This window comes from Lasiosphaeria miniovina, assembly GCF_030549165.1.
Source record: "Lasiosphaeria miniovina strain SMH2392-1A chromosome Unknown B0T26scaffold_5, whole genome shotgun sequence".
In the NCBI taxonomy this organism is placed as follows: Eukaryota; Fungi; Ascomycota; class Sordariomycetes; order Sordariales; family Lasiosphaeriaceae; genus Lasiosphaeria; species Lasiosphaeria miniovina.
Window position 1 is genome coordinate 597695 of NW_026848224.1, and position 24288 is coordinate 621982.

Here is a 24288-nt window from a genome sequence, read left to right on the forward strand (position 1 = left end):
TCCGTGACAAATGGGAGGCGGACGAGGCGCAATCAACAGAACCATCGTCAGAAACTCCTAATGCCAACGCTTGAAATGTCCCCAATGGGTGTCCATGGGTGTCCATGGGTGTCCATGGGTGTCCATGGGTGTCCCCATGATGTTAGAACTAGGCCCACCGTTTCGCGAATTTCGGGCGGCAGTGTTCAAGAAGCGCATATATCTGTTATTGCGTTGTTTATCCGAGATGCTATAGCTCCAGGCTGACCTCTCTACTCGAGTCATCCAAAGCCTGGACCCTCTCAAGAAGCCAAGATCCAATGTTTACACTTCCCCCTTTCCTCGATTCGGCCTCATTGGCGCGTACTTCATTGCACCGCTGGCGCCAACGATGTTCAGTGCCATTACCGCGGCCTCCATTTGACACACCAAACTTGCTCAAGAAAGCCTGGGACAACATGTCAGGAAATTTCTACCTGCCTAGTCCTTGCTGGTGGCAGCCCAGGTCTAGTCAACAGCCCAGGTCTAGTCAACAGTAGCGCCGTTAGCCAGCGCCTTGGCCCAGACGGCATTGGCCGTAGCATCGCGCTTAGCTGGGGCCTCGACAGCAGCTTCAACCGCAGCTATCGGATGGAAAAAGTCAGAAATGCGGACGGGTTGTAAGGTCTGTTAATCATATAAAAACTCACGGGCGGGAGCGGCAATGGCGAGGCCGGCCATGATTGATGCGATGATAAAAGAACTTCATTTTGTTAGTTTTTGCTGGGCAACTGTGTCGACTGTTGTTTGCTGTCGGCTAGTTGATGTTGGTGTGAGATTCAATTGAAGGCTTGCGTTGCGTTGATGAGTGAATGAGAGACCGTCCAGATACTAAAGCAGCCCTTGTTATATGGTTTCTTTTCCCTCGTGCTCTTCATTTGGGTTGAAGATATTCTCGTAGTCTCCGACGCCAAAGCTCTGAGACAAACCAATCTTGTCTGTCATCATGCTCAGTCCTCTCCTCCCTTACAGCCCTCTCCTCCCTTACAGCCCTCTCCTCCCTTACAGCCCTCTCCTCCCTTACAGCCCTCTCCTCCCTTACAGCCCTCTCCTCCCTTACAGCCCTCTCCTCCCTTACAGCCCTCTCCTCCCTTACAGCCCTCTCCTCCCTTACAGCCCTCTCCTCCCTTACAGCCCTCTCCTCCCTTACAGCCCTCTCCTCCCTTACAGCCCTCTCCTCCCTTACAGCACGTCATAACCTGCCTGTCAGGCCCCAACCAGCGATGACACGCGCAGGAGCAAATAAGTTGCAATGCTGACCGTTGGGTGCTGACACGTCACGCTGCGATGTCATTATCTAGCAATTACTCGCCTGTCAGCGCAGTGTCATCAATATGTCAGCATGCGTCCGCTGCATGTTGCTGTTGCGGCGGGTCACGAGGAGGTCCGGCTGCTGGTTGAGAGGGGCGTCGATCCGGATATCAGGGGTTCGGGGAAGGGGGAGGGGAGCTGTGATGCTGATTTGGTTTTATGAGGTTAACTTTGGGTGTGGTGGGAGGTTTATTATTTATTTTCTACTTCCTGGTTCCGCTGAGGTATCCAGATGGAAACGCGGCGCTTTGGGCTCCTCTGAGAAAACGGCCGTAGCAGTCTTTGGCCATTTACATCCTGGAACTGTGACGAAACTAATTACATCTTCTTCCCTCTCCTCAATAGCTTGCAGGCATACCGTTGAGCCAGGCGATCCCCAAAACGTGTTCAGGCTTTCTTGAGTCAAGGTCACAGATGGGCTTCGAATCGAAACAAGTGGGATATCCAGCCGCTACGGAATAATATCCCTTGTTTTACCGTTCCGCGGTTATTTAGGCCGAATAGTTGCCTTGGACGTGTTATCCTAGACCTGGGAGCGTGGCGAGACCTGAGACTTGTCAAGAGGCCGTCTCTGTTCGGCCCTGCCCAGGGGGTGGCAACTGCTGCAACTCGGGGTAGCCTGCTTATTGGTCTTGTCTTGGACCGGGGGAGCGTGGTTGGGACTTTATCAGGAGAGCCGCTCTATTCGACACTTGCTTAGGGGGTGGTAACTATTGTAACTCGGGGTAGCCGCTGCTTGTTGACCTTGCCTGGGAGAGCGTGGTCGAAACCTGACTCTGTCAGGAGAGAACACATCTTAGACCTGAGAAGCGTGGTCGAGACCTGGGATTTTGTCAGGAGCCATCTCTACTTGTCTAGGGGTAGCAACTGCTAACTGCTGTAATTCGGGGCTCGCTGCTTGTTGTCTTTGGCTATAAACGGTCTAGTATGTGCGCTACCTACGCCCATATGTGGCTTAGATGCGGCTCCTTCCGATATGGGGCGGGCAGGCACGACCGGTACGGGGCTGCTGTGGGCGTGGTATCGTGGTGGCTATACGCGAGCGGTTGTTGCGGCTTGTCTGGCTATCGTACACCCTTTCCTTTGTATACCATCTTCAGTCTTGTTATGTACAAGAGCTACCAGTCTATTATTTAATCATAAGATCGGGCCATTATTTATATTAGTCTCGACTAATTATAAAAATCGGGCCACTAGTACTTGTCACGAAGGAGAGGATTCGACTGGCATAACACGCAGTATAACCGTAACCTGTATTGTGGAATCTAAAGCTAAGGAAGGAAAAGGAAGGTGTTGCGGGGAGCGGGCAAGGCGCGGGGTTCTAGGTATGGTGCGGACCACGTGATAGGCACGCACAGACCACACTCCAGCACTACGTCATTGACACCACCACGGCACCCGCCGTGACAGTAACGGTGGATTTGGTCGAGAAAGTAAAGACAGAAAGTAGAGTAGACTGGCTCCTTATAAATGGTAAGACTGAAGATAAATAAAGGAGAATAACGGGGGAGCGACTGGTATTGGTGACTTTAATATTAAATAATGGGAGAGTATAGGATGGGCTTCTTCCGCTCTTATACCCCGTTCTCTTTACCATGCCTCGTTTCCTTTACCATACCCCGTTCCCTTCACCCTTCCCTATCCCCTTCACCCGTTCCCGTCACCCTTCACCCGTTCCCGTTACCCTTTACTCCGTCGCCTTATCGACATCGGCAGAGACAGTCTTAATAGTGGCCTGGTGGCCACTCTCTGAACCCGTCGCCTTGTCGACCTCGGCAGAGACAGTCTCAATGGTGGCCTGGTGGCTACTCTCTGAACCCGGCTCATAGCCCGAATCGCCGCACTTGCCGCAACGGAATTCGATCAAGACTGTGACGTTGTTGCGGTTGGGCGAGTGTGGGATTCGGCGGCTCTTTTCGCAACGCCATTAGCAAAAGAATCAAGACAAGCACTTCGATATCACTTTGCCAAATCCAATAGCCAGATAAGTGGCATCCACTAGCCTCGTTCTTTGGAGCTGAATTGCAGAGCGCCCCGCTAGCCCCCACACCGAACTTCTCACCGCACCAATAACAGTCTCCAGTCTTACACTGCCTCTATTTGTATATGTTCAAGTCTCCCGTCATCACGCCTTCCAATACTCGACGACCTCGTCTTCCGCACCCTCGCCTCCGTCAACGCATATAACGCGCGCGGCCAGAATGTTTTTGGATACTCGTATTTCGACGACAAGCTCGGCATCAATTGCTTCTATGACCACCTGCAGCCGAACAAGAAGTCGTGGTGGTTCTTGGAGGCGCCAACGAAAGCCGCAAGTGTCGAGGGGCCAATTGAGAAGAGGGAACAGTAGGGTGCCGTAAGTGATAGATCATGCGAGGTTGCCTGTTTTCGTTCTGGGGAATCTCTTCGACTAATTCTTATTTCGTTAGCTCCTCGCTGCTGTTACGGCATCACGGTAAAAAAGAAAAGAAAAAGAAAAAAGAGAGGGGTTGCTGAGATCATTGGCACTGTCAACTCTAGGCGGGCCGAGCAATGCTGCCTTGATCTGTAAAGAACAGATAGGGCTGAGATAATTAGACTGTAATGTGGTGTTAGTTTGAGAAACTCAATTTAAACGGCTTTGGAGGTTAGAGTTTCTCGGCGCATGAGTCATTATAGTAGAGAACTCTATTCAAGCAGCATTCTTCAACTTGAGCACAAAAGAGGTAACCTTTGTCGCTGAACAGCGGAGCACCTTTCACAACAGAACACAGACAGCTCACACGAACATCACGTGTGCAATTTTCAAGTGACCAGTCTCAGAGATCGCAACAATGAAGCGACAACCAAACGCCGGGCCGGCAAACCCAGCCCAAGACGACGAGCCACTCTTTTTTTACATGCCAGATGCCACTCATGGCGAGCTCTGCTAATGGTATCCATCCACCTTCACCATAAGCAAGGCAGAGATATTCTCGCTCGTCGGGTACGATAAAAACGACAGCAGCAATCAGCCTGGCCCGCCAACAGCGAGCCAGACACCGGACCCAGCGACGAGAGCATCACATTCACCTGCGCCGAGCAATTCATGATGTACTGCAAAGCCGTGCGCTTCAACGACACCGACACGCAGGCCCGCATCCTCGCGACCGCCAGCCCCAAAGAGCAGAAGCGCCTCGGCCGCCTGACAAAAGGCTTCGACCCCGTGAGCTGGGATCAGGCCAAGAGCGGGGTGGTTGAGGCCGGCAATATGGCCAAGTTCGGGCAGAACGTTGAGTTGAGGCGCAAGCTGCTGGCGACGGGCGACCGGATGCTCGCCGAGGCGGCGTAGCGAGACAGGGTCTGGGGAATCGGGTACACGGCCAAGCACGCCATGTCGCACCGGGCGCACTGAGGCGAGAACCTGCTCGGCAAAGCGCTGATGGCGGTTAGGGCGAGGCTGAGGGAGATGGCGCCGAAGTCGATAGGTATTAGTGGCAAGGGGCTATCGCTAGCACATTAGATTATTGAAGTTTTTTTTTTCCTTTTTCTTTTGGGACAGCCCGCTCCAAACAGCCAGACATAACTCCCAACTTGTCTCCGCATATCCTAAGGGGTATGGACAGAGTAACAACGGCATTACAGTCCATTTTGGCGTATTTAACTTGCCGACGTGGTCACCTTGCCACCTTGCCCATCCCCAAAGAAGATGACAGTAATCGTTAAGTCGTCGCTAGTAACTTGTTTTTAGTATTTATTTTGATTTTGCATCCGAGTGTTGCGAAAAGAGAGTGTAGCTTTGCCGGAACCTCCGCATTTCATTTGAGCCCTTCTAGCGGATGGATCCTCGTCCTCGATAATGCCGGTGATTCCGACGTCCTGTTTGAGCCTTCGCACCATCCAAGGCAACGTGGAGGAACTCGTCGACGATGAAGCCTTTGGTCAGTTTCGTTCCCCAGGGTGACAGCGGCAAGGTCTTAGTCACGACAAGAGATTCCGAATTGGGAAGCTCGCCATGGGAAGCTCTTCATGGAAAATGCCGAGCCTCTGGCTGTTCCCCTCATGCCTGAAGATGATGCACTTCTGTTGTTCCGGTCCAGGATTGCGAATGTCGAGAATTGGTAAGAAGATCGCGCCAAACAGATCGCACAGGCATTAGGCCATCTTCCCCTAGCCCTGACACAGGCGGCAGCTTACATCAGGATGAACGGGATTACGGTGGCCTAGACTAGTATCTCGAGCAGTTGAATTCTAGCGAGAATGACTTCGTCGACCTCTTGAATATCGAGCTTCAGGACCTCCGTCGAGAGTTCGAATTATTTTAGTCCGTCACCCGCACCTGGCGGCTGGCGTTTGATCGCATTCGAGATAAAGACCCCCGAGCCGCATGCATCATGGCGCGGATGGCGCTGTTGGACCGCAGCGCAACCCCCGAGGCTATTCTGCACGAACCCAACGAGAGACGCGCAGTCTTCACAGCTGCCCTTGGCACACTTCTGGCCTATGACCTGATATCATTCCAAAAGTCGTCCAACTGCACTCGGTTCATCGGCTGGTGCAACGTGTAATGCGTTGGTGGCTTGGTGCTCGGGCGTGGTTGAGGAGACGGAAAGGGGGGCGACTCAGGCACTCTACTCTGTTGGGCATTTCCCGAAATCGACCCAGATAGGTGGATAACATGCAAACTGCTGCTTCCACACATTGACTCACTTCAGATGGCGCAGGGGCCCGCGAGTGCCGCGGCCGACACATCACAACTTCCTGGGCTTGTGCTAAAGACAGCCAACTACGAAAACGTACGGGAGGCACTTTTTGGGATAGAAAACTCCAGTCCGCTCGCCTCACTACAGGAGCTCGGGAGTGTATGTCACGCGCTTGGAAAATACGGCGAGGCTTTGGAAATCTTTCGCGGCATCCTTGACAAGAGGCTGTCGTTTTTCCGCGCTCATCAAAGAGCACCGACAACAACAAAACCGACACCAGCACCGCCAAGGATGTCGCCGAGGCCCAGATACACGTTGCGCGATCTCTTCTCGCTCTGGGCAAGTACGGCGAGTCCGAGGAGATGGCCCGAGCTGCTCACCAGCAAAGTTCGGAACTGCTCACCAGCAAAGTTCGGAACTACTCGGCGAGTTGCACATTCTCACACTCCAGTGCCTTGACGTACACTCCAGTGCCTTGACATTCTGGCATCTATCCTGCGTCGAAACGGCCAGTATGACGCGTTGCGGCTGGCAACGGAGCTGTTGGAGCGCCGCCGCCAGGTTCTTCCTGAGGGCCACGTCTCTGTCGCGACCAGCATGCAAGGTATCGCCAGGATTCTCCAACTGTGGCAACTGTGGGGCCATTTCGACGAGGCAGAGCCGTACGCCCTCGAAGCCGTGACGCTCAGACACGGCCTCCATGGCGCAGCCCACCCAGACACGCTGAATGCCAGAACCATCTAATACACCAAAGTCATGCTCGGCAAGGGGAATCTGGCCGAGGCCGAGGCCACACTGGTCGATGTCATTGCCACGAGCAAATCCCTCCTGCGGAACGACCACCCCACAATCCTCACGCGGACAGGCTTCTTGGCAAAAGTGCCTGCGGCTCAGGGGCGGTTCGCAGACGCTATCTCGCTTGCCGAGCGGGTTTTGGCTGGATTTGAGAAGAACAAGAGCAAGACCGAGATAGCCGAAGAGCTGATACAGAAGATGAAGGAGTGGTCGCTTGCGGGAGGGAATAGAATTCCAGGCGCTTCGGATCCCCACGAAAACCTGGATCACGATTACCGCCCACGCACCCCGAGCGAGAATGAGCACGCAGAAACATGCAAGGCAAGCCGCCATGTTTACCCAAGCTGAAGATTGCTGACTGCATGGTGCGTGCAGTCCCGAGTGACAACCGGTTCTCGTTGCCAATAGGCACGCATGCGCCAGTCGGTGGTTAAACAACGTCATGCACTCGGAAGGCCGGCAGCTGGGGTGACAAGACACGGGCCAGCAGATGCCAGGGGCATGTATGTGCTCGCGATCGGAATGGCGCGCGGCTAGAAAAGGGCCGCTGCCCTGAATAGCCGAACAAAGAGCAGCGAGCAGGGGCAGGGGCAGGGGCAGGGAGGCATGGAGGCAGGCAGGCAGACTTGCCCGATGTTATTGCCGTTGTGGTTTTCCTATCGCTTCGGCACAGTGACCGCGCACGTGTGCACACAGGCTGCGTGGTGTAAGGGGGTGTAGAATGCGCGTCATATAGTTGCTGTGGCCAATCCGCGGCGGCAGGCTCTGTGCGGCGTGTTTAGATGTTGTCTACGTAAAATGAAGGGGGGCACGCCGGCATTGCGAGTTTGCCCCCCCAGGACCTCCCGAGTGATTGCTTTGGATCCCGCTTTATCCAAAGACGGGCAAGGCTCGACGCGCCTATCGGTTCGGCTGCCTTGATATTGGAAGTCGGCCCCACCAAATGAAAACTTCCCCAGACTTGGCCCCAAATATAGGTAGCCCCCAGATTTGGCATATTATCCGGAGATGGCCGAGCAATCGACGGCAGTTGTCTCTCGGCAAATTTTGCCACGGGATATGGCCTCGACAACCGTCGCCCTCCGCGACTGCCCAGATGAGGAATTCGGGAGAAGGCTTCTAGAGTATGCGAGGGGGGACCGTGGCACCGTGGAGAGCATATAAAGGTCAACAGGGGGCTGCCAAGTCGGTCCACCACGTTCTGGTCTGGTTCGGTGGCTCTCGCTTCTTCCCGGTTTCTTTTACTGCTCTGCTCTGGCACTAGGTCCAGGTTGAAACAGTCCAGCAAGAGAAAGAAATAAAGACATCAAGTCCAGCAACGCGCAAAGATGCATCTCAAGGCCTTTGTGGCGGTGGCAGCTGCCCAGCTGGCCACGGCGCAGGAGCTTATGCGCTTCGGCTGCTCGCAGTTGACCATCGACCGCATCGACCCTCTGGTCAACCCCGGCAGTCTACCGTCGGCGCACATGCATCAAGTCATCGGAGGCAACTCGTTCAACGCGTCCATGACGCCCGGCTCGCTCGACCCCTCGACGGCCGCCACCTGCACGTCGTGCACCTACTCCGAAGACTTCTCCAACTACTGGACCGCCAACATCTACTTCAAGGCCCGCAACGGCTCGTTCAAGCGCGTGCCCCAGGTGGCCAACCTGGGGCTCGGCGTGCAAGCCGGCATGACGGTGTACTAGTACGTGTTTAGTCCCCGACTTGCTTGGTGTGCCAGCCGTGTCTGACCTGTCGTAGCATCCGTGGGTACCAGGCCAGTGCCAAGGTCAACGCCTTCAAGCCGGTGAGTCACCCCCTAAAGATCCAATTCCATCTTCACCGTCTGACAACCGCAGGGCTTCCGCATGCTGGTCGGCGACCCGAGCAACCGGGTGGCGGCCAAGGTCCCCTCGGGGCTGTGCTTCCGGTGCGAGTCCAATATGCAGCAGAGCCCGTTCGGCGGAGCGCCGTGCACGGGGGCCGACACCAAGAACTTCCCCAAGTCGACGTGCGGTGGCGGGTGGCGCGTGACAGTCACATTCCCGTCGTGCTGGGACGGCAAGAACCTCGACACGCCCGACCACAAGAGCCACATCTCGTACCCGAGCAGTGGCACCTTCGAGAGCGGCGGCGCGTGCCCGTCGACGCACCCTGTCAAGATCCCCCAGATCATGTACGAGATCATGTTCGACACGCGCGAGTTCAACAACAAGGCCGACTGGCCCGCGGATGGCTCCCAGCCCTTCTACTGGAGCCAGGGCGACAACACCGGCTACGGAATCCACGGCGACTATCTCTTCGGCTGGAAGGGTGATGCCCTGCAGAAGGCCATGGACACCAAGTGCGCCGGCGACAACTGCAAGGCCCTGCAGAGACAGGCTGACGCCAAGGCCATCGCCTGCACCAAGAGCCAGTCGGCCCGCGAGGACATTGGCACCTCCAAGTGTGAGTTTTCTCTCCCGCTGCCCGTTCCAAAAAGCACCCTGCCCGTTCGAAAAAGGCACCTCACTGACAAACCCCCACAGGGCTCACGTCTCTCCCCGGCCAGGCCGGCATGGCCCCCATGTAAAACCAGACACTTGTTAAGGACTAAACAGGGGAGCGCGAGACTGGTGTATTCTTTTCCTTTGCCCACCTACCACCCCATTTGTCAGATAGCAGAACACTTCTTCCGTATTTTCATTGTGCGAGTCTCGGCGGGTCAGGCATAGATCCGTGGTTGTGGTTGTGTCTGCACGCGCCGAGCTTGCATCAGAGACCATAGAACTTGAGTCATTATTCCCCATCTGAGCTCTGCGTTGTGAGCGTGGGGTCTTGGCTCTGCATGATGTGCTGCCCCCCACCGGGTCGTCTGAATTTCGGGCCTCCGTCATTTTCACGTGCCGACCTCAGAAGAAGGCAAGGAAGAGAGGTCTTGCCTTTTTCCACCTCGCCGAGCAAGGCTGGAATCAACTGGCCAGTTCCACTTGATCAGACAGAGCTGAGGCCGTCAACCCCAGCGGGTCAGGCCACGGGTGTGGCTGAGACGAGCCGCCGGTAAGCCACCGAGCGACAGGGCGGGCAAGCTAGCCGAGAGGGGTTCTGAGCCGACCCCGACGTCGACATGGGTGGTGTGACGTGACACGGAGTTTGGACGGTGGCCCGAAGCGGGGTTGTGCGAGGAAGCGCAGTCTATGGTGAGATTCGGATTGAAACGAGACATCGCGGGGGAAATGGTGGCCTTTGGCCTGGCCTTTGGCCATGTCGGCCGCCGGCCACTTGCTGCGCCGCCCGGGACGTTTGAAGCCTCTATCTCACCTCCCTCGACCTGCATTGAACAATGTGGGTCGATTCTGTCTTCTTTTTTCCATCCCATCTCAAGGCCGGCCGTGGTGGTTTCAGCCTCACCCACCCACATCCCCAAGTATAAACCACATAAGCCAACGGGTCGGACAACAGCTTGGCTCAATACGTGAGAAGTTTCGGGTCATCCACACAATTATGTTCGGCTTTCGGAGAATTATTGGGATGTGCAAATGCTGGAAGTTTAAATTGCATCCTGTTTTTCTCCTTTGTGTTGAGACTGCGCAGGCTGCCAATGACGTCGCAGTATGGTGGCGGGCAGGAGCGTGGCGTGTAGCAACGCCGTCGAGTAAACGGGCTGACAGCACCATCTCGGGCAGGCAAAGTGCTGGCCAGAAGTAATAATTGATGAAAAATGGGCTGTGCACAAGTGATGGCAAGAAAGCAGGCCCAGCCTTGAAAAATGAGATGCTGCGTATTGACTTGCGGGAATCCGCCAATACGGGTGAAACTCGTCAGACTCGGGACCTAGCCGGTCGGGGCAGCTCTTGCTTCGTCTGGTGTGTTGGGACGAGGCACAGTCAGCCCCGTTGTGGCTAGGGTCGTGGTGGCCGGGGTCGTGGTGGCCGGGGGGGGGGTCGTGGTGGCCAGGGTCGTGGCGAAGGCGTTTGAGAGATTGTGGGCCGCCCAGTGTGCACGAACCAGAAGCCTCGACCGCCCTCTCGGATGATGAGAGCGCCCAAATAGGTCTAGTCCCGGACCTTCAGTGCACGTGATACGACAACAACGCTGCCAAGTCGAAAAAACAAGCCACCTTGCGCGATGTCTAGGCGATATAACTTAGGAAATAGCGCGAGAAAATGGGACAAGTCTTATCATTTGGTAAATTATTTTTCATTATTCTCAAGCAGTGGAAGGTACCTGACATGTCCTGCGAACCACTTGACATGTCCTGCGAACCTCTTTCATTGGCGAGCATTCGTTGACCGCTAGCGTTGCCCTTGTCCGCGTATTGAGAGTCGGGCAATGTTTCCAGACACGCGAAAGCGCCGGACATGGGTGGCCCGGCCACTTGGTGGTTTCGTCCTCACACATCGACATCCACATCCAAGCCCACACTGGAGGCATCAATGGAGTCGTCCACCAATCTTAATTGGCGTGCTGATTGCAGAGTTTAGCAAGATCTGCCAAACCGTGTCAGAGCCGGAAACCTTGCTTCCCAGCGACAGCTCACTTCTGCAAGCTATTAATTGACTCGCATTCCCTCGCAATCACGTCCATATCTTTCTCTATACTTACAATCTGCATAATTACTTCATTTCTTCAATTATTTCACGTGCTTGGACCTAGCCCAATTTGACCACCGCAGTCCAACATGGATTTACCACATGATGCCTTCAACGCTAATCCTGCTCAGCCGCCGATTAGTCGCTCTGTCTCTACCGCAGCCTCTACACGTATCCAGCCCACCCTCAATCGCTCAGGGTCTGTACCCGGGGTGCGAAATGTGCCGCTGGCCGGTTCTGTCCCCAGCTCCGTCACCAGTCACCCTAGTCCTGCCACTGCTATTATCCAGAAGCCGAACACCGGTGCTGGAAATATCAGCGATCCTCACCCTCTTTCGAGAACTAATAGCGATGACTCCGCCGTTGACGTGAAGTCCTATGGCGTCCATGACCCAGTTACACCAGGTTTCAGGCGCGACTCAGGCGTGGAATCTTCCAGGAATACCGGGACACCTGTAGTTGTTATTAGTACAAGCAGTACGCAAAAGAGAGCTAATACCGGGGATTCTGCCATAGGCATGGAGCTCGGTAGTAGCTCAGGCCCAGCTTCTGGTATCGCCTCAACTGCGGAATTTTGGATGAACCCCGAAACACCTTTGAAGAGGGATAATAGCACCAGAAGCCTGATGCAAACTGCTGAAGGTAACCCAAACGCTAGTGGTAGTTTAAGCGTTAGTGGTTTTTTGGCAAGAACCACGACTACCGTGGGCCGCAACGAGCGCCAGCGCCCGCTCAGATTTCGAATACCGCCCTATCTGAAGGTGGCTAGGATGGGAATTGGCAAGGAACTAACGATTAACTCGGAACAGGCCTTGGCCTGGGAGGCAAGTCCCCGTACCCGCGCAGACGTACTGAGTCTTTCAATTCCAGCGCTTACTAACATCTCTTGCTCTCTTTTTAGTCACTCATGACTCAAGTCCATGACAATTTCACTCACGACGAGATCCAAGGGCTGAAAGAACCTCAAGCCCGCCTTCCGGCCAAAAAAACAGGGCAAATATTCCGCGATCCAGATCTACGTATAATTTCCCAAATGGGCAAACCTAGGAGCGGCAGTACGGAAACGGAATACTCAATAATCACGATGGATAAGTATCAAGGGTTCCTCGAAAGCTACCTTGACAATAAAGTAAAAGCCATAGAAATTTTCCTTTCGTTTGAAGCCGAGAAGCCAAGAGATGCCCCGGAACAAAAGCAGAGTGGCGCGTGTAAGAAACTGTTGCCGGAAAAAATGCAAGTAACGGTCGCTCAGGGAGTGATCAAATTAGTTGATGATAAATTATGGGTGATGTCGAAGGATACGTATGCTCAAATGGACTGGAGAGTGAGTGTAAATCACTACCAGTGATTATACCTAACTGTATAAGGAAAAGCACCGCAACGCAGCTAACATTTTCATCTCCGAACACTAGGGTCTTTTATCAACAGCCTCGAACCTCATGAATGGTGAATACAATAGAGACATTTCGACCTTTAAGCAACGGATGATGGACCTAGCAAATGAGGAAGTTGGACAAGCCACGGATATCCAGGTCTATCGGTTGGGTAACCCACACACCCTGATAGATCTAAAAGATTGGCGGAAGTTCATCTACGGGCTGAGGGGATCAAGCCAGAGTCTCATTAACGTTCAAATCCAGTTTCTAAAAACAAGAGAACAAATAATCTCGGCAAGATGTTCGGCAAGTTACATGCCAACAAAAGACGATGTTATTCCTATCATGTCGGAAATACCGGTAGACACAGGACTGATACAATATGTTATGCCGCGTAGTCATATGACCATTCTTGGCAGAGCAGGAGAAAAAAATGGTGGTAGCTCAACAGTGGCAGAAGATGCGGGCCCTGTCACGACCAGGGCAAGGCATTGAGGTGAACTCAGTCCATTGGGTGCTATCGACGAAGATTCTAAACTGAGGAAGGAAAGAAGGAAAAGTCCAACGACGCGTCGCGTGCTCGCGAATAAGTTTTCATCTATCAGTGGGGTAGGTGGGGCCTCGAGGCGGCTTCTGATAGGCCCGGGGTTCTGGGCGGCTCTGGCTGCTTGAGGGCCAGTTTGGTGGACGGGTCCTCACAGGCCCCGCCCGGTTTACCCGAGCCCCAGAACGTGTTCCAGCTCGAACGCTAAGCACTGCAAGTACCCTGTTCTCCATAGACGAAAGCTCGCATCCGCGTTGACAGTATAAATTGTCGTTAAAATGTGTACTCGTCCAGTCTAGGAGATATTTCTTTCATTGCAGGAGCTATCGATCTTTTTTTTCCCGTTTTTACCATTCCAATGGATACTATTAGGTCGCCCACTGTCGCACTGTTATAGAGTCGAAGCCCGGCGCGCGACAGGATCTTTGACGTGGAACAAGTCACGTTAAGGTCAAGGATACGTACCGTGTAGTGGAGCGATGGGAGGTAGGAGGCATGTGCGCTTCTTGGCTGGATAGGACTGTAGTTACTCGGGGATGATATTTGCAGCTGGGAGGTGGACTAATGCTAGGAAATTAATTAGCAGACGTTCTAGAGCCCTTATAGCGCCAAAAACAAGTGTGACAATGAGTAAGGTAATTACGTTAGTTGCCACTGCCACTGCATGGTGCACTGCTCTCGTATAAGTGCCGGGACGTAGCACTGTAGATTCTACCAAGCTGAGCTGCAGGGTTTTCAATAGCGTGTAGAGGGGGCTGAGGTGGCCTTGTAAAGCCCGTCGAGCGGAGAAACGGTTGGAAGGTAATATTTCATGTGACGAAGGCTGTCGAGCTGGGAAGGTTCAGCGCTTGGCGTAACCCCACCGTGTGATCCGACTCTTAACTTGCTAGGGTTAGGGTCTACCCCGCACTAGGTCGAAAATTCCTTGGGACCTTAGCACAACTCGACGGGCTGCTGGCGCTGGCGCTGCTGCAAGACCTTAAGTAGTAGTCTAGTGGGTTCCAAGACGTGCAAAGGTGGCCGGACGGCCTTTGCAGAGGTGGTGCGGGCCCGAGGTGGGCGGTTTTGTCCGATGCAGCCAGATACAGGCCTAATTTATGATGTACACGCTAGTCTAGAAAGACCTGTCTGACTTGTGGCCCCAGTGTTGCCACCGACGGGGTCGGGCCGCCCCTCAGTTTGGGACGAAGCCGGCGCAACAGCGCGAAGGTGTAAGAGGTTCGGATTTATTTGAGGCGATCATGTAATCGAGGTTTATCTGTGATGCTCCACAAGCTCCATAAAATTGCAACAGCTGGTTGGCCATATAGTGGAAGCCCTAACGACTTCGAACTGGCCGCGTATCAGGCCCGTTTTCAAGCGCTGATCGGCAATTATACGCGCACATATAGCGACACAGCGTTCTAATACGACACATGCTGCACATATAGCGATACAGCGTTCTAATACGAACACATGCTCCGAGTTGGACTATAGGTAACCTATATAAATACCGCGACCCGACAATGAAGGAGTAATATCTTGCTTACCCCCATCAATCTACCTTTTTCACCTAGGCACTAGTTTTACCTCACCAAAGTTGTCCAGCCTTGCAACGCCATTTCATCATGAATTCTATTGCCATCCAGCAGTCAGGTCCCGAGTCCTCTGGTCGCCCTGGTAACCCTTTCGTGGACTCCGCTTCATCGGTTCTTCGAAGAAACGTCACTAGCTTCCAAAGACCTTTAAAACAGGTTCAAGGCGCATCCAGTGTTAGGGTGGACGGCGAAACTGTCGCGGGAGCCGACACCAGCGACCTAGACCGAGCCAGTACTACGATCACGAGAAATAGATCTAATCTTCTGGGTCCGCCTAAAAGAGTAGTCCCCCGCACTGATGGCACGGCTATAGAAGAGACTGACTTTAGAGCGCGAGGGTTCCGGGCAACTGCGTCCGTGGCTAAGGTCAAACAGCTTGCTCCCCCAGCTCCAGAAGAACTCCCATTGCAGCTGGGATTCAAAATCTCTGCACCCGAAGACTTCATTATGATCCCCGCAGAGGGGGTTTTCGACGTCGGCCACAACGATGTCGCCGCTCCCCTGCGTAGCGAGGAGAGGTTTCGTCAAGGGCATCGTCAAGGGCCAGTCTCTGAGACGGCTGATATATTGAAAGAAATCAAGAGGAGCGTTACCACTCGCACAGTCCGTAAGCGGAGTCCTGGTGTTGCCCTTCCCGCTCAGCGTAATGGTACTGTTAAAATATCGGCGCTGCCCAATCCCGAGATCCACAAGCCGGAAATAGTGGTTTCTGCCACTGGTTGGAACGCTGCTACATTTGAAATACTAAGATGTGAAAGGGCAAGCTGCAATACATGGGAGGTACGTTGTTTATTCTAGGAGTCTCTTATTTCTAGTCGATAAAAGTCTAATAAGTTGTTCAATGCTCAGGAACTTGTCAACCAGATCGTCGGATTTCTCAACAAGGGCGGAACTAATATTCACGGATTTGTTAAAAATCTGACAAATACGGTTGACCTTAATGGCTCCGGCTTTTGTTTTCTCGGTATCAATGGTAAACATTCAGAAGAAGAAGATGGTTTCCAGACAGTTTCGTCTCAAAACCTTCTCCAATTTCTAGCAACGTACAACCGGCTGGATACAGTCTGTCTTGGAATCGTCACCATGCCAAGACAGTTGGTGGTGAAGGCAAAAGGCTACCCCGAGGTGCAACTGAAAATGGCGACGTATGAATATACGTCTAAAGATTTCGATGTACGTATTTGCCCTACCCCTTAAACTCTCCTCGTACTTCGATTTTTGCCGCGGTACTTCATTTACTAATATTTAATCACCTGGCTATTAATATATAGGCACTCGAGTCATTTATCGCGATCGCCTTTAATCGTATCAACGGTTTGAAGATGTTCTTCTTGGAACCGACAAAACCGAAGAACCGCAATTGGAATTTTCATGGTAGAACAAGTCAAGGTGGTGAGATTGGGCTCTGTCCTGAGACCTGGTACAGCTTCTTAGACGGCTTTTTGGGAGTCCTGGACGTTCCAATTGAAGTCACATTCATGGGTATAAAATCTCCCGTGACCGAGAAAAACTAGTTCCGAAGCTTTTTGAGTATTGCCCGCGTCAAGTCTAAGAGACAAGCTAGATCATGCTTGTATTCTAGGCGCGATCTTTACAGTTGATTAGGGCAGCGGGAGGCTGATGTCGCAGCGAAAGCGGGTGCCTGCCGGCGCGTCGGTTGGGGTCCGGAATAGGGGCTTTCTTTCTGTATTCGAGACAAGAAGACTAGGTGATTGACTGGATAAGACTATTCATCAAGAAATAGAGAGGGTACTGCACGACGTGAACGGTGGGCCTAGGCGATGCCCGGTTCGGTCTTCTCCATCTTTAAGGCTGACCGTGAGTATTAATTAATTATGAGTCCGCGTAGGCCCGCGTAACGATATCCCATCCATTTAGCCCAGTATGGCCATATGATTAGGGCGTCTACAGCGGGAAATCACCTGCCTAGCTAAGGTAATCAACTACCCCACGCAGCGGAGTCAGGGACAAACTAACACAAGCAGCTGTCGCATTAAGGACTACTACAGGGCAGTTCGCATCTCAATTCACCGTTGCTGAGAGTTAGTTAGCCAACGCCCCCCGGTCTAGGATTGTCTATGTACTTGGGATATCCTCGACCAGTTCCTGTTAGAGATTGGTTTCAGAGAGAGATAGAGGGGTCAATTTGTCGAAGAACGAACTCAACAGACACGTGGGAATTCGCGGATTTACGGACTGGGGGCCCAGCCTACGATTGCCAACCTTTGCTTTACCTAATGTTTAGATGTTAGGCCGTTAGGTCAATGGCCCAGGGCCGAGCGGGCGTGCAAGGCGCCAAGTGTGGGACAACCAGTGGCTACGCCCTAACGTCGTTTCACACTGTTTCGGGCCGCCCACAAGGGCCGAACAAAGCCGGCCCCGCACAGCCGCCGGTTGGTTGATGTGAGCAAGAAGCAAAGCCTTCGTAGAACACAATCGGCTGTCAATCCCTCGAATAATTTGTGGCCTGCTGCGCATCGTTTCAGCTTTCCATATTTCGCTCGGTGGCCTGGAAACCAAGAGAGTTGGGAGACTATCCCAATAATTAATTGCAATATTGTATATGCAATCCTGCTTATCGCAGGAATCACCCCTGTTGTTATGGCGAGCCTGCCAGGGCCCTGCGGGCCCTGGAAACCCCCTACCGAGCTCGCAACCGATCGCTTCGCTCGTATACATAAAGCTCTAATTTAGCAAGCAATGTGATGCAGGCTGTGGCTTCAGTGGACGGCCTACTAAACCTACGGGACATTTGATCCCAACGATAAATTAACACGCCTGTGGGGTGATGTCAGCTCCGGGATTCCCCCATCATGTGACAAGCAGCCTAGTCCCTGAGTTGGCCAACATTTTCGAAGCCGGAAGCCCCTCAAGGCCGCCAAAAGGTGTTTCAAGATATAATGATGATTGCAACGGCTCCTCAGCCCAACGTGTCAAAGCCAGTATTTGGAACTAGCCGTCTTTATTTCCCCCAAGAGACCACCAGACGGGTTCAAATTATAATACTTATGCCGCTGGCTACCTGCCTATAACATCCTCGAATGCTGTCATGCGCTCTGAATCTTCCACGTTAAATAACAGGGGGTAAAGCGATCGAGAAACAATAATTAGCATTTCATTCCTATCCAATACCTTCCAAACAGAAGCCATACTTTAGATTGTGTTCTCAATTACCAACGCTCTCATGCACTACAATTCAATATGCGCTTTACTCCCACGCCGCCTTCGAGTCCGGAATCTTCCGGTCGGGCAACATCTAGCGCCAACGCCCAGTCGAAAGGTCCACATATGAACACCACTGATAACCCAAATCATTTCGAATTGAGTTCATCGAACGCCCCAGGCAGAGTGAACCTTCCCGCCTCACGCCGCCCTAGCCTCATAATCGGCGGCAGCAGTGAACAGACGCCTTACCCTTCTACAAGCCCCTATACTTCTCCCTCGTTAGAAGTAACCACGAGAATTTCGGTATCAAGAATAGTGGAATTCTTCTCCCTTCGGCACTGATCCAGGAAATGTCGCTGGGGGTGGCCACCAAACGTCCACCGCCCCTCTTGGAGGCGGTCCAGCAAGTCTAAGCAGAGGCGGGAATGACAGCCGCTATGAGCGCCCTTGGATTCAAAGACTCCCGGCCCCCTCTGCCTCCGTCGGCAAGGACTTAAATAGCTTTAACCTACCAGTGTCGATATAGGTGCTCGGTGTAGGCCTATATATTGGTCTTAGTATTAAATGCATATTCTCAATGAAAGACCCCGAAACCGGAAAGGTTATAATATGGAAGTTAACATGTTATTCACTTTCTTTCAACGTGTATCTAAATTCATTTCGGCTGTGCTTCGTACAAACTATGTACTCCACTAATCCAATACAGTCGTTTATTACCAAGGTCATGGAGACTGGTATTGCCGAAATTCGATCCCTGAGGCAACCACTTCGCATTACGTCGGAGATGGCGAAAGCGGAAAAAGACTGTAATGAGATTTGCGTTGTCACAAGATATTGAAACAAGGCATGCGAGGTGAACAGTTTACTGGAGAACGTGGTGGATTGCTTGAGCAATCTAAACTATCTGCCGCAGGCGAAAGTCTATGATGGGGGGAGAGGCTGGTGATGCATGGGCCATTAGGTGGTCCAAGCTAGGCCAGGCTCGGCTTACACAAGGCAGAGAGCAGAGACAATAGGGACTGTAAGATAATAAATGACGTGAACTGGGAAGAATTCATTCGTACCTACGAGAACAAACCGAGCATGGAGATTATGATCTCGACTTGCACTGACGACTTAACTCATCTTCTGCTAATTGTGCAGCTGGAAGCACTGATGGAAGCATTGCTAATCACTATGAAAGTGAGGATTGGGTCGAAATCGGAGGGTTCGCCGCTGTTAATTCAGAAGGATAAATATAGCGGTTTGAAATTTAAAGTAAGGTCTCTTCCATTCTCCACCCTCAAATTGCACGAATATGTTATCAGTATTAACTCTTTGTTTAAAACTCGTCTAATCTGTAGGAGTTAGTATCTCATATCCTCGATCCTCGATGTTCATCCAGACTTTAAACTAGAACCGGATCGATACGGGGAAGCCAAGCTAAGGATTTGTCAGCCTGGCAGCATGACCCCCCGCACTCACTCAGGGGGTGATCTTCTGCAATTCAAGTTTGCAGACTTGTTAGGTTCCATAAACATGAACTTATATTTTGAACACTCGCCCTTATGTACTGGTGCATGCTGCACAACTCGTCTGGTCGAGTGGGCTGCCTAGGAGGTCGGCAAGATAGGCCGATCGGTTTCGGCCCGCCGCCCGGCAGGCCTATGAATTGGTCTGATTTCTGACACCCGCAGACCCAAAAGCCCGGCAGACCAGCCTCATGGCCTGGCAACTTACGGCTAACAGGTTGGGCCGCTATGGTGTGCTTGGTATAGGATGAAGTTTGGGCTGCATCAGACAGTGGATCAGACGATGGATGAACCTGTTAGAGTCATGAGGTCTTTTGTCTTGGCCGTAGGACTTCCACGCGTCAAATATTAATTTCACGCTTTCTAAATAATACCTAGACCTCGCCAACATCTAATTAGCCTCCACCCAGGTACTTGTCACCTGGTGGTCAACACTTGACCCAGGCCTATATAAAATACACTCCCGTCCTGTCTTATCGCTGTGCGTTCAACCTTTAATTATAGTTCGTATTTTCGAACTATCGATGCTATTAGCTAGTCCAGAATGAATTTATCTGAACTTGGACACCAGGTTCCCCCGCCGCCCAGTCGCTCCCACTCTAGCTCCGGCGGAATCATAACTACCCCGAATCCAACCAAGACCGCTGCTTGCCCTTCCATAATAAAAACAGACACTAGAAAATCCGCAACCCCCGAAATCTCCATACCTCAACCCGAGCAGCGTCCCGTATATCGGGGCGATTCTGATTTTTTCGTGACGCCGCTACGCAACCGACCGACTCTTACGGTGCCCAAAAGCAATCCCACTGCTAGCTTGGGATCTGGTATTACGAGGAGTTTGCTTGTCGGAAGGCGAACAGCAGCTGGGACAGGGGCGAAAGCAGCTCAAATCATAGCTCAGTCTGGCTCGTCATCAAGTCGTGCCTCCGGTGCGGTAAAGCTATCTACCTCAACTCACGTGGTCGTGAATGTGAAAACGGTTGATGGGGATAAATTCCGTGTCTTCGAATACGAAATTTCGGAGTGCTCTACGTGGAATGTACGACCCCACCTTGAGCCGCGAACTTGAGCCCCCAATATTTTTATTACTACCTCTAACTTGTGATGGCTTTATTTTAGGGACTTTTAAACAAGCTCTGGGGCGATAAATCAACTGATGAATTTCCGTCGGCTCTAAGCTATATGGAAAAAGCTCGGTTGGGAATTGCAAGGACTAATAATAAATATAGTACTGACGATCACTCAATTGACAGACTTGTCATTCGGACCCTAGGCAAGACTGATGACGATGGAAAGCCGCTGGAGCACCAAAAGGTAATTATACAGCCAGAAGAATATGCTGGGTTTGTTCAAAGCCACAAAGCCAGTGGCACGCGGAATATCCAGATTATGCTGAACCTACTGCCGGGGGAATTATTGGTCAGGCTCAAGGACCAGGACGACCCGGAAGTAATACCGATATCAACGCAATACTTTAAAAAATTGATTTTCTCGGTAAGGGAAATTTCTACGTCCTTCCTCTTGGAGTCATTTATTAAACCAAGACACGCGGACATGCCCGCGGGTCGCCCATACTCTAGCTAATACCAAGTGCTCCAGGAGTTCATGCTTCATGTTTGGCGACAGATTAGCCGTCCTGGCGGCAACCCGGGGGGAGGCGGGACGCGGAATTATATCGAACAGGCGGTAAGAGATGAGAAATATTATAACAACCTCATGGTTGGGTACGGGCCCAATCGAAAATTAGAGGCCGAATCCTGGGAAGACTTTATCGATTGGCTGGTGACGCCGGATCCGAAACACAAGGCCATCAAAGAAATCTCCATCGAGGTAGTTAAGCTCAAAAATCCGCGACAAGCAATTGAAGTTCCGCAGACATCTCACTTTCGTACACCAGCAGCAGTCGCTATTCCATCCCGCTGGGATGATTGGTCCAACCCCAGTTTTTTCTTAATTGAGAGGACCTAGAGCCTCGAACCTGATTTGAGACTTACTCGGCTGCGTAATAGTACAAAGAGAATAGTACAAAGAGGGCAAAGCCGAGAGCAGGGGCGGGGAGATGAGCCAAGGGCGGGCGGCCGGGCTTGATGGTGCTGGATGCCCAGGATCGCTCACGGTGCTCAGGGATATGCGGTGGCGAGAAGCATGGACTTTTTGCTGCGACGCATGAAGCGCCGCAAAGGGAGAGGCCGCTGGAGTCGCCGCTGTGCGGCAGTGCAGGAGGCCCGGCAGTGCAGGGTATTGGTGATTAATAGCGGCCTGTTTCTTTTTGTACTCTAGGTCAAGAATCAGGAATGCGAAACCTGCGTTGTCCATTCGAAAGGGATTGGTCTTTCGGCACGACAGCAAACATAGCGCCGGGGTGACCGGGTTAGGCCGTGGCTGGCCGTTTCAGAACACGCGTGACACCCGACACGGCCGGATTGTAAGGCGTCTGAGTGGGGACTTAGGCTTCCGAGTGTTTCACAATTATTAGGGGAAACAACCAAGTCCGAGCGGTTGCACTTGGAAATCCTTTTCCGATCAAATTATTGTGAGTTGACGCTGAGCTGGTCCTTGCGTGCGCGAGCTCGTCCCAACATTACGCAGGCCGTCAACATCGTCTGATCCGGCCTCCTGGTCTGCAAGACATCTCCAGGCTGGTTTTAGATGGCGTAGGAACTGCAACAGGCGGCCAATCCGGCGTGTCTGAGTCAATCTTCTCACACAATCAACTCCAAATATTGATCGAGGCTTCAATCAAATGCAGCCATGTCGCACATCCCCGGCTCGTCCCCACGGCCGTGGTTTGTGGGATCACTATTAAAACCTCACGTATTGTCAATCAAATCATGCGTATATATCTGGGTTAAGCGCTAGCCTTTCAGCCATATCAACGCCGTCATAATATCCAGTCGTCTTTTAAATGCCTTATCTATCTAAACTAAGTTGCTTTGCGCTATATACGTCATGAGCTCTTGGATTCGGCTAGTGAAGAGAGATGAAGTTCCCAAGGCCCCTACCAGCAGTGTCCAGTCGGTCGGGAACACCGGTGTCAATGATTTAACCTTTACGCCTTTCTCTGGGGCCAAGAGAATAGACTCCGGCTACGAACCAGGTCCTGGGAGCTCCCATTCGACGAAAAATCCAGAACACATAGCCGTATATGCCTACGACATCAGAGATCAGCGGAAACCAAGAGTCAACATGACGATCCGGATAGAACATCACGATACTTGGAATGTAAGATCATGCACATCATCCTAGCCCTTCGCCCACGCCATGCCCTACCATTAGCTAACAAACGGAATGTGAGTTTAGAACTTAATGGAGTTTCTACGCTGCAGTGTATTCCCGGAAATGATTGGTCTTAGGATCCCAGACACGATTTTCCACAATATTGAAAGAAACAGAGCCGATGATAATTACGAAATTCCCGGGCTTCTAGTCACTCGTGTCGTCAAAACCCTCAACGTCCCGACCAACAGTAGTTTTAATGATAATGGAATTCACGGCGAACCTAGCAATGAGATAAAACCGTCCGATTACAAGGCACTGATTGCTAGTTACTCGGGAGTATCTGGTAAAATTGAGATTCAAGTTGGAAAGCGAAAGCAGCCCCAAAGAGTGCAAATCAGAGACCCTACGCTGTCAACAAAACAACCCCTAGGAATGCAAACTGAGGGGCATGTACCGATAACAAAGCGGGCCCCAGGATTTCAACTCCAGGAGCCAGTACAGTCGACATGGCAACCTCAAAAAGCGCCAGCCAGTGACTTTGCTAACCTAGTGTTACCCAGCGACTTTATAATCCCGTTGTCTACGAGTGGCCATGAACGTATCCCAACACTGGACAAACCAAAGGCTAAGTTATCGGTGGGCATCTACTCAGAGGCTGGCGTCTACCAACCAGTGTGTTTAAGTGTAATGGAAATATCGCATGGTTTCTATTGCGAGATGCATTCTTTAGAGGTATGTAACTACCGTTCGTTCTAGGGCGAAAAGAGTGTCAATAGGAATGCCCTTGCTATGGCTATCTAATACTAATATTTCATTGCTCCATAGGTGCTCAAAAAATACATCTTGGAAAGGTTCCAATATGATATCGGATATACTCCCACCGAAAAGGACCTCCACGTATTGTATGATCCACCGCAACCTAACGCCCCAGAACGACCTATACCTGAAGAGAAGTTCAGGCCCTTTCTCGAGGGCTGCATGAATAAGGAAAGGGCTATTTATATTCAAATCCGAAAGTATGTACCCCCGGCCCCCGGATCACGAGGACCCACGCCTCCGTCTCTACCGGGCACTGCAACCCAGGTCACGCCGGTTCACACCGGTCGCCAAAACGCAAATACCGCTACGAATTTACATTCAAGCCAGCTAGGAAAAAGTAATCCGGCCTCGGGGAACAACGAGTTCCACGATATGTTTGCTATGCCGGTATTGACGACAAACATCGTGGATAGTATGGCTGTCTCGCCTTCATCACGCCGTAAGGATAAATAAGGAACTCTAGTTAAGCTCAAGACATGCCAATCCATGACACTCCCAGCTCTTAGACACCTTCCAACGTCGATATTTGGTGTATGTCAGATATTGAATATACGCAAGATTGTGTGATCTCAAGCCTATCCCAATGTCTTGCCTCTATGGGATTGGAAGGGTGGATCGCTACCAACCTTCAATGTAAGGCTCAAGTAGAATTTTCTGGCGTCCCTAGAGGTATAGGGTACTTTTTATTATTCTTGGAAATCATCGTGGCGCAGACAATGGAACTCGAGGGAGGAGTGGG

The 24288-nt window shown here is 52.0% G+C and overlaps 4 protein-coding genes across 4 annotated transcripts; all 4 read left to right on the forward strand.

Moving 5' to 3' along the window:
• Window positions 1-4224: 4224 nt before the first annotated feature.
• Window positions 4225-4639, forward strand: B0T26DRAFT_752746 (uncharacterized protein; the record flags this gene model as incomplete). Its single annotated transcript, XM_060445560.1, has 2 exons — window positions 4225-4243; window positions 4323-4639. 2 exons carry the CDS (start codon window positions 4225-4227, stop codon window positions 4637-4639), a joined length of 336 nt encoding a protein of 111 aa, XP_060293840.1.
• Window positions 4640-6702: 2063 nt separating this feature from the next.
• Window positions 6703-7253, forward strand: B0T26DRAFT_339275 (uncharacterized protein). The gene is made up of 2 exons (XM_060434468.1): window positions 6703-7101; window positions 7161-7253. The coding sequence occupies exons 1-2, from the start codon at window positions 6747-6749 to the stop codon at window positions 7217-7219; spliced, it is 414 nt and encodes a 137-aa protein (XP_060293841.1). The 5' UTR covers window positions 6703-6746; the 3' UTR covers window positions 7220-7253.
• Window positions 7254-8113: 860 nt separating this feature from the next.
• B0T26DRAFT_741618 (uncharacterized protein) lies at window positions 8114-9339 on the forward strand (the record flags this gene model as incomplete). Its single annotated transcript, XM_060443995.1, has 4 exons — window positions 8114-8472; window positions 8529-8574; window positions 8627-9215; window positions 9296-9339. The coding sequence occupies 4 exons, from the start codon at window positions 8114-8116 to the stop codon at window positions 9337-9339; spliced, it is 1038 nt and encodes a 345-aa protein (XP_060293842.1).
• A 12923-nt stretch (window positions 9340-22262) lies between these two features.
• On the forward strand, window positions 22263-23531 carry B0T26DRAFT_676972 (uncharacterized protein; the record flags this gene model as incomplete). The annotated part of the gene is made up of 5 exons (XM_060440045.1): window positions 22263-22297; window positions 22466-22733; window positions 22788-22801; window positions 23291-23402; window positions 23487-23531. The coding sequence occupies 5 exons, from the start codon at window positions 22263-22265 to the stop codon at window positions 23529-23531; spliced, it is 474 nt and encodes a 157-aa protein (XP_060293843.1).
• Between the last annotated feature and the right edge of the window lie 757 nt (window positions 23532-24288).

Excerpts from the sequence above, each read along its gene's own strand:
- B0T26DRAFT_339275 (XM_060434468.1), top strand. The coding sequence starts at position 6,747 with ATGCTCGGCAAGGGGAATCTGGCCGAGGCCGAGGCCACACTGGTCGAT. Across the intron at positions 7,102-7,160 it reads GAATGAGCACGCAGAAACAT|TCCCGAGTGACAACCGGTTC; the intron begins GCAAGGCAAGCC and ends TGGTGCGTGCAG.